Source organism: Scylla paramamosain, chromosome 47, assembly GCF_035594125.1.
Source record: "Scylla paramamosain isolate STU-SP2022 chromosome 47, ASM3559412v1, whole genome shotgun sequence".
Taxonomy (NCBI): domain Eukaryota; kingdom Metazoa; phylum Arthropoda; class Malacostraca; order Decapoda; family Portunidae; genus Scylla; species Scylla paramamosain.
Genome location: NC_087197.1, coordinates 4837501 through 4847500, shown reverse-complemented (window position 1 = coordinate 4847500; position 10000 = coordinate 4837501). Strand labels below are relative to the sequence as shown.

The 10000-nt window shown below is 39.4% G+C and overlaps 2 protein-coding genes across 6 annotated transcripts in view; one reads left to right on the top strand and one right to left on the bottom strand.

Moving 5' to 3' along the window:
- The window catches only part of LOC135094933 (probable ATP-dependent RNA helicase DDX49), a 9648-nt gene extending 5373 nt beyond the window's left edge, over positions 1–4275 (bottom strand). The window contains 4 exon segments of the mRNA XM_063995447.1: positions 242–420; positions 818–1011; positions 1772–1926; positions 4151–4275. Coding sequence (XP_063851517.1) covers positions 242–420; positions 818–1011; positions 1772–1926; positions 4151–4245 — 623 coding nt within the window. The 5' untranslated portion in view covers positions 4246–4275.
- The window catches only part of LOC135094977 (mucin-2-like), a 15716-nt gene continuing 8017 nt past the window's right edge, over positions 2302–10000 (top strand). The window contains exons 1-3 of one of the 5 annotated variants that reach the window (XM_063995529.1): positions 3091–3205; positions 3415–3607; positions 5114–5233. The gene's annotated coding sequence lies outside the window, so the exon portion shown is untranslated. Of the gene's footprint in view, positions 2430–3090; positions 3206–3412; positions 3608–4089; positions 4299–4749; positions 4931–5113; positions 5234–10000 lie in introns of those variants that run through there. The other 4 variants (XM_063995532.1, XM_063995530.1, XM_063995533.1 and 1 more) reach the window with 4 other exon arrangements.

Genomic DNA, 10000 nt, shown 5'->3' with positions numbered 1-10000 from the left:
ACACTCACACACAACATTCACACTCTCAGTCCCGTCAGGCCCTAGTGACAATCTTGTGGACCACAGTACTACACCCCAGGAGCTTAGGCACACCACAGCTGGCCACACACACCCACAGCAAGGCTCCACAGCACACACCAGCCTACCCCTGCCCGTTCATAATGAGACTTCCCTACCCTGCACCTACTCCAATCCCATAAGGTAACAAAAATAAAGCATATCAGTAATAATAAACAATAACCTCTTAAGGGTGAAGTCAGGGGAATTCTGCAGGAGGTCAGCGAGGCGGCCCGGCGTGGCCACCACCACATGAGGGGCGTGGCTCAGCTCCCGGCCCTGCCCCACGATGTCCAGGCCGCCCACCACCACACTCAACCGCAGTGACACTGGCCCACCCACGCCACGGAACTGGTCACCAATCTGCAGCATACTAACACTCAGCAACTCAATCAAAACACACACACACATACACACACACACACACACACACACACAAGGGGAGGCTTGATAACACTGTACAAGTTGATAGAGTATGGAAAAGGTAGATAGACAAGTTTTGGAGGTACATATGGATGAGGGAATAAAATGTACAAGAGGACATACAAAAAGATTAAGAAGAGTAAGTGTCTCAGTGATATTAAGAAATACAATTTCCCATACTGAAGCACTGATCTCTGGAATAGTTTAAGTGAGGAGGTGGTTACAGCTGCTAGTGTGACCAAACTAAAAGAGATATGGAGACAGGATAAAAAAGCTTTACCTTGAACCCTGTACAATACAACTGGCTAAATACACACACACACACACACACACACACCTGAAACGCCAGCTCACGTGTGGGTGTGAGGACGAGGGTGTGAATGCCGAAAGGATCAACAGACAGCTTCTGCAGGATTGGGATCACAAAGGCCAGAGTTTTTCCCGAGCCCGTCTTAGCCGCCCCGATGATATCCCGCCCCTCCAGTGCCGGCGGGATGCAGTGCTGCTGGATTGGGGTTGGCTGCAGGATTTCTGAAGGGAGAGGTTAATGCAGGAGTGAGGGATTGGTGGTGAACCTGGAATGGTGTACAGTGTGGTGTAATAATTATGTGTGAAGATTATGTAAAGTATTGTGGATTGGAGTCAGCTGCAGGATTTCTAAAGACACACTGGTGCAGGAGTGAGTGAGAGATTGATAAACTTGGAATGGTGTAGTGTGTGGTAGATAAAATAATTATACATAAGTACAATTATATGTAAAGATTGTATGAAGAAAATATTGTGGATTGGAGTCAGCTGCAGGATTTCTGAAGACACATGTAATAATATACCAGAATCATATGAGGATTTGTCGAGTCAGGATTACATTTAGTTACATTAGCTTACAATTCTTTATCATGACAATACTTAAAAATGAAAACTAGAGATGCTATTTTTCTCACTTATAGAATGCCATTGTTCTCAATAATTACTCTATGTTGATCTCACTGAGCTGCTGAAATAAAAAAATAATAATAATAAATATATAGAAACAATTAGATTACGAAAGGCTAAAACACATCATGACAATATTAGGGATGGTATTTTTCTTAATTACACAGTACCTATGTACTTAGTAACCGATCTATGTTGGCCTGCTAACAGAGCTGCCTGCATTGCCCCACCACCCGTTAGCTGGTTCGGCTTCCAACACTCCTTATCCAGACATTTAGAGGTAAAAACTAAGGATGCTATTTTTCGTCTTTAGAGAGTGGGGATGCCATTATAAATCAAACCATATTGGCCTACTGACTGAGCTGCTTGAGTTGCGCCACCACCCAGGGCTGCAGGCCGGGCAGGTCATCATAGGTGGAGCATAACACAGCCTGCCCCTCCTTGCCTGCCTCTTCTTCCGCCACGTGCTCCATTGTTTGTAAACATTGACACGGCCACCACCACCACCACCACCTGCAGATGAGAGGTTTCTTTCATATATTCTGCTAGATAACATAAACAAAAATAAAGGATAAATGCACTTTATATAAGGTCTACAGCTAGAAAAGAAAGGGGCTATGAGAGATGAGATGTGAAAGCATTGCAGTGAACGCGAGACTGGGTTAACTAAAATACCAACGAAGCCCATCTCCTTTACCCCTTCCATTTTCCTTTATCTAAAATATGTAGTTAAAAAATCACACACTAGTCACTTTGTTACGTTTAAAACAGTATTTAGTTGATAATGCGCATCATGACCGTCATTTTTTTTAGGGAAATCTTTTGGCGCGTCTTTTTGTAATATCAGCTGTTTATTTATTTATTTATTTTTTCTTTCTTTCTTTTGAGTATAGGGAAACACTGGCGTACCGCCCCTCATTTCCTGTTTTCTGCTATTGCTTTCAGATCAGCCAACATATCTGTGGCCACAAAAGACTGCAATAGTGGTGTTGTGCCGTGCCACCAGGATTTAGACGGTAAATCATACATACAAATCAGATCATAGTGTTCTTCAGCTTGGGTGAGAAGTGGGAAGCTGTCTTTGGGGCAGACATATGGGTGGACGAGATCATGTCCACATATACATATGCATGTACACACATACATATACATACGTACATATACATATGGATATAGATGGATGAGAAATAAAATGTGTATCAGGTGAAAGATGGCCTGAAAATTTATTCTACTTGGTATACTCTCTCTCTCTCTCTCTCTCTCTCTCTCTCTTTGTGTGTGTGTGTGTGTGTGTGTGTGTGTGTGTGTGATATTAGGCTTTAGACCACTTATTTAGAATTATGTGAGAGATCATGTCACTGTACACTTAAAATGTATCTAATGATTGAATTTACGTCTTACTGTTCTTGCCTTGTCATGCAATAAACAATAAAAAAAAAAATTACTACCATTTCTCCTGGAAACGTCTGGTGTATTTCTTTCGATATTGTGGTTATTAGTCTTAAATGTTATTGGTCTACTTAACATATTTATGAAACTATAATGTACTTTTCGTAACTCAAACCATCAATTCTTTCGTATTTCCGTTTAGTATGTAAGAAGAAGAAGAAGAAGAAGAAGAAGAAGAAGAAAGAAGAAAAAAAAATAGTAAATTCCCATAGGTCAACACGTGAGATGGCAATGTTTTGGGTGTGTGTATCTGGTGGCTGTAAGCTCCGCCCACTGGGTTCTCTTGTCTGGGACGGGAAACGGCGCGGGAAAGCGTCTCCTTTTGATACTCCTTGTTTTTAACGTAAGGCTGATTAGCATATTTTGGCTTTTGAATTGCAATAGCTAATTTTTACTTCAACAATGTTTTTTTTGTGTGCCATATATTCGATCAATACCAATACCTGAATCTAATAAAACGAGATAGAAATGGACTTTTATGGAAAAAAATATGAACATAGCAATTTTATGGATTTCTTTGTAATAGTTTTAATATATTATTTATTTGTACAGGAAAGATGAATTAGCAAGCCCACCGAATGCCCCTCCCTCTGGTCACGTGGTATAACTTAGCGAATCAGACATTCAGAATTTCAGAGTTCAGACAGCGTGAGCGACTGCCGACTGAGCCTAACAACAAACAGTGCGAATCCAGACCCTGTATGGAGAGTGTGTGATGTATCTCGTCTCCTGACCCTTTCTTGCAGTGAGTGTGTTGTGTCTGGGAGTGAAGGAGGCGCACATGTGTCCATATAGTGTGTATGTGTACGTGTACGTGTGTATGTACGCCAATAGGGAGGTGTGGTAGGTGAAAATTTGTGTTTACCAATCGTATTTGTTTTTGTGTTGCCATTCCGTTGTTTATTGGTAGTAGTAGTAAACATACATACCAGCATCTCAATATCTCAATATATATATATATATATATATATATATATATATATATATATATATATATATATATATATATATATATATATATATATTAGAAGGTAATATTAGTGTTTGGCGTGAATTGGTCCCTTCCTTGACTTTGATCTCACTCCACGCACCCCCCTCTCTCTCTCTCTCTCTCTCTCTCTCTCCTATATTTGTCACGCTTTCCTGTTGCTACTGTGTGTGTGTGTGTGTGTGTGTGTCAGCACGAGTTGGTTTCTTATCAAGCAGTCGCACTTGCTGACAGAGAGAGAGAGAGAGAGAGAGAGAGAGAGAGAGAGAGAGAGAGAGAGTTCAGTACAGATTATCTTACCCTGCCCTATAGTTGCCCTGCCGTAGTAGTGATGGTAGTGACGCCAGCGAGGCCACCCCTGGCATCGCCTGTGGCAGTGGTGGCGTTCCTAGCATCTCTGCCCCCAGAACAATACCTGCTTTGTTGTCAGGAGTGACGGCAGCAGAGGGTGCGTGTTGACCACGAGAAATGAAATTGAACACGCTAACAGATGCCTTATCAATTAGAGATACGGACGGCCCCACACACTCGTTAATCTTGCCAGGTTTGACAGTTCATATCACGCAGGTATAAACATTATAATTCTGACACAACCTGTGGCCTGCTCTTAGTGACTCGGTGGTTTGCGAACCAGAAGGGCATGAGAGACATATCCGTGTGTAGGAGTGATTATCCTGAGTACCTTAAGGGAAATATGTGTCTTAAGGGCCCTGGTGACTGAAAAGTCTACACGTCAACACCCCTATAGTTGCCTTTGTAGATTTTTTGGGAAAACGTCTAAGGTTTGCCCCCCCTCCACCTCCCTAAGACAAATACTACATTATTATTACTATTGTTATTATTATTATTATTATTATTATTATTATTATTATTATTTTATTTATTCCTTTTTATGTAAGAGGGGCACTGGTCAATGGTAGCTAAGTGTTGAATAAAAAGTGTGTGGTGGGTGGTGGCAGTTCCTAAAGAGAGGTGAAGACTTTGACCCCAAAGGTTCTCAAGATGATGTTTGAAGGCACAGCAGTGGCTGCAGACACAGCAGGTGAACCTGAAGCAAACACAGCTGTACCTAAGACAAGTGTAAGATTCACCTATCCTTAGGTGTTGCCTGCTGTTGTGTTTGTTGCATATGACGGCGGGTGACACAAGGTTAGGTGCCGAGCAGTAGTGGGTGGGTGAAGGTGTGAGCCTTGACAGTATATTTACAACTGAACCACTCTTCCTTTCTCTTCCTGTGACACTCATTCATGCCTCTTTTTCCAGGTAGCTGAGTAAGGCAGGTTGTTAGTTAGCACTGCTGCTGCTGCTGTACCTGCTACTGTTCCTGCTCCTGCTCCTGCTCCTGCTCCTGCTGGCTGAAGAATTAGTATTGTCATCCCTATGGTGAGACTACTACTACTACTACCACCACTATTAATATCACTACTGCTACTACTGTTTGGTATTTTGAAATGCTTTGCTTTCTCTTTTTTCATTCACACTGCAGAAGGTGTCACTGAACCACCACCAGAATCATGGAAACAGTCTTGAAAGCATAATAGTTTCCAGCAGAGTGTGTTGAAGTATTGCCAACCTTGTTAGACTATCACTACAATTATAAACAACATCCCTCAGAGCCCAGATAATCTCCTGTACAGTCTGTTAAAATGTCATAAAGTTTGAAAATATCCCCGACAAAAACTGACTAATAGAATTATGAAAAAATACCTCAAGACCCTAATAATTTCCAGTTGATTCTGTTAAAATACTTATAATCTTCTTAAATCAAGGTTGTTAAAATTTTTTTTTTTTGGGGGGGGCAGAGTAAAAAAATTACATAAAAATTTAGTTTTGTATCATATTGATAAAAAAAGGTGTATATATGTACAGACGACTCTCTGCTTGATGCAGCAGCTTTCCTACCTATGTTTTTTAACAAAAGCAACATTTTCAATTTATTTATTTATTTATTTATTTATTTATTCATTTATTTATTTATTCATTTATTTTTTGTTTATTTTTCTTTTTTTTCATGGCAGCTCTCATTGGCTAGAGCTGCCTTTGACATGAACCTTGGGCCTGCTGTCTTCCTCTCCCCCTCCACATCCACATTCCTGTCCCTCCCCATCCACCATGTTTCTCATAACTCCTTCATACATACACACATACAGAGAGAGAGAGTGAGCTCACTGGAGCACACCACACAATTGCTTAATGGGGGCATTTTCACCTTTCTGTCAAAATTGTTATAGTGAGCTGAAATGTTTACGCAACAAGCTAAATATCACAATGCTTGTGTCCAGGTTTGAAGGCAATAGCAGCAGAAATTTCTGCATGTTTTTTTAATCTTTTAATCTGTCATTTTTTCAATTATTTTTGAGACAACATTAGTTTACTATTTTTAGTTGTATTATATATTTCCTTGTTTCTCTAGTAAACTTGATCCATGTACTAAATTCTCACAAGAGTTTTTTGGATAGCTTCATAATATATATATATATGTATAAAAAACAAAATATGTCTGGTGTAAATTTTTGTTTTTTCTTTGTAGTAATACTTATTATTTTTTTTTTTACTTAGAATTATTTAGCTTTATAAGATTTTAGCCCTTTCATTGTTGTTTTGGGTGCAACACACCATTTTGAAGTAGGTTCATTACTTTTCCTGGAGTGTTTTTATTTATTTATTTTTATTTATTTATTTATTTTTTATTTATTTATTTTATTTTATTTATTTTTATTTATTTATTTTTTTTTATTAATGAGAAATCAGCCTTGAAAATTTAGTGTCCCCAAAAAGTCATTAGTAGGTCACTAATATTATATATATATATATATATATATATATATATATATATATATATATATATATATATATATATATATATATATATATATATATATATATTATTATTCATTTATTGATTTTATTTATTTATTTTTTATTATTTTTTTTTTTCATCATGTAAATCTATTTGAAAGTATTTTGTCACCTGGCCCTCCTCTTGCATGAGAATATTTTATACTTGCAGTTGCAAGTGTGATGGGGACACCATCCCACTCATTGTAGCCAGGTTGGTGCTCAGGTGTCTAAAACCCTCCTGACGTGTACTGGCTGTCATCCATTCTTGTTTTCGTCTTTGCCTTATTCCTGGGTGTTGTTCCCATCTTCTTAGTTTTGTTGTCCCTTCTGCCTAGTGTGTTGAGGATGTGGGGAGAGCTCCTGAACCCCAGAGAGACCAAGTAGTTTGCTGCAGCGTAGCCAAAGTTGTAGTCCAAGACTGTCACTTGGGTTGCTGATATAGCCCTGTAGCTGCCAAAGAACTTTTCCTTGGAGATCTTGTGTCACACTTTTGAGTGGAGGCTCTCATTGGGGTTCTGGGTCTTTCCCTTCAAGCACCTCTGCAGGAGTTCAGGTTTGGTGAGGTCCATATAAACAGACTTGATTAGGGCTAGATTCTCCAGTTCTATGTTGCCGAGATAGAGGCTCTTCCCTCTGTGTGGTACTGGCTGTTCGCTCTTTGCCTCCACTCTCTTGACTCAGCACCATGACTTAGCACCATCAGGGCAGAGTCTGTTTTGCAGGTTGTCCTTTGCAGTGAAATGAATGAAACTTGCCCAGATGTGTTTCTTCATCTCTCTTGCTGCTGTTCTTTTAACTGACTGCCTTGCCATATTAGGAGGAAGACTTGTAAATTACATGGTCTGTCAGATTCTTGCTTTCAAGGACACTCCTCTTCATTGACTTGCCAGCCTTGGTGGTGATGGTGGTGTAATGTTGCTTCTTCAGCTGGCAAAGACCAATCCCCATGCACTTGCAGACACAGCTATGATGAAGTTATGAGCATATCTAGTTTACCATAGTGTGCCATAAAGCCTCAGTGAACCAAAAAAACACTGAAACAGAAAATGGAATATTTTAACTCTAAATTTTGAAGATAGGTGTTTTTTTTTTTTTTTTTTTTTTTTTTTTTTTTCTATGTAGGAAGGACACTGGCCAATGGCAACAAAAATCCAATAATAAATATGCCCACTGAAATGCCAGTCCCATAAAAGGGTTAAAGCAGTGGTCAAAAACTGATGAATAAGTGTCTTGAAACGGGTGGACTGATTGTTTTCGATTTTTTTAGTCTGAACGTTTTCGACAGACTAACATGTTTAAGAATGAATATTTTCGACAATGATTTGGCAACTTAGACTGATTATTTTCGATGGTTCTGCAATATATTTTTCAATCATGATTATTTTCGACACATTAAAAACATTGGTTGGAATGTTTTCGAAACTAAATAAACTTCACTATGAATGTTTCCGACAGTAAAAAAATATTGAACTGAATGTTTTCGACACTAAAAAATGGTAAATTCTGAATGTTTTCGACACTGGATAAAATGAACTGTCACATCACGTCACGTTTAGACTTAAACAAAAGACTATAAAAACTAACCTAACCTAACCTAACCTAACCTAACCTAAGCTAACCTAACCTAACAAGATAATAATCAAAGAAGGTCTAAAATGGCTGAATGAAGTGTCGAAAATATTCCAAAAAATATTGATTTAGGTCAATGATGTGTCGAAAATAATCCAAACTGTAAATAGCTAGGTAATTGTTGTGTCGAAAATAATCCAAAACGGACACTAAATGTGTAAGAGTTGTGTCGAAAACAGTCCAAAAAAACATAAAATGGGTTGTCGAAAATAATACTTCTTGGCAAGAATCAAAAACATTCAGTTTAGATTACTTTTGTAGAAAATCGAAAACATTCAGACTAAAAAAATTGAAAATAATCAGCGACCTCCTTGAAACCTCCCTCTTGAAAGAATTCAAGTCATAGGAAGGTGGAAATACAGAAGCAGGCAGGGAGTTCCAGAGTCTACCAGAGAAAGGGATGAATGATTGAGAATACTGGTTAACTCTTGCGTTAGAGAGGTGGACAGAATAGGGGTGAGAGAAAGAAGAAAGTCTTGTGCAGCGAGGCCACGGGAGGAGAGGAGGCATGCAGTTAGCAAGATCAGAAGAGCAGTTAGCATGAAAATAGCAGTAGGAGACAGGTGGTGAGAGAGAGGCTGAAGACAGTCAGTTAGAGGAGATGAGTTGATGAGACGAAAAGCTTTTGATTCCACCCTGGCTAGAAGAGCAGTATGAGTGGAACCCCCCCAGACATGTGAAGCATATTCCATACATGGACGGATAAGGCCCTTGTACAGAGTTAGCAGCTGGTGGGTGAGAAAAACTGGCGGAGACATCTCAGAACGCCTAACTTCATAGAAGCTGTTTTAGCTAGAGATGAGATGTGAAGTTTCCAGTTCAGATTATAAGTAAAGGACAGACCGAGGATGTTCAGTGTAGAAGAGGGGGACAGTTGAGTGTCATTGAAGAAGAGGGGATAGTTGTCTGGAAGGTTGTGTTGAGTTGATAGATGGAGGAATTGAGTTTTTGAGGCATTGAACAATACCAAGTTTGCTCTGCCCCAATCAGAAATTTTAGAAAGATCAGAAGTCAAGCGTTCTGTGGCTTCCCTGCGTGAAATGTTTACCTCCTGAAGGGTTGGACGTCTATGAAAAGACGTGGAAAAGTGCAGGGTGGTATCATCAGCGTAGGAGTGGTTAGGACAAGAAGTTTGGTTTAGAAGATCATTAAAGAATAATAAGAAGAGAGTGGGTGACAGGACAGAACCCTGAGGAATACCACTGTTAATAGATTTAGGAGAAGAACAGTGACCATCTACCACAGCAGCAATAGAACGGTCAGAAAGGAAACTTGAGATGAAGTTACAGAGAGAAGGATAGAAACCGTAGGAGGGTAGTTTGGAAATCAAAGCTTTGTGCCAGACTCTATCAAAAGCTTTTGATATGTCCAAGGCAACAGCAAAAGTTTCACCAAAATCTCTAAAAGAGGATGACCAAGACTCAGTAAGGAAAGCCAGATGATCACCAGTAGAGCAGCCTTGACGGAACCCATACTGGCGATCAGATAGAAGGTTGTGAAGTGATAGATGTTTAAGAATCTTCCTGTTGAGGATAGATTCAAAAACTTTAGATAGGCAGGAAATTAAAGCAAAAGGACAGTAGTTTGAGGGATTAGAACGGTCACCCTTTTTAGGAACAGGTTGAATGTAGGCAAACTTCCAGCAAGAAGGAAAGGTAGATGTTGACAGACAGAGCTGAA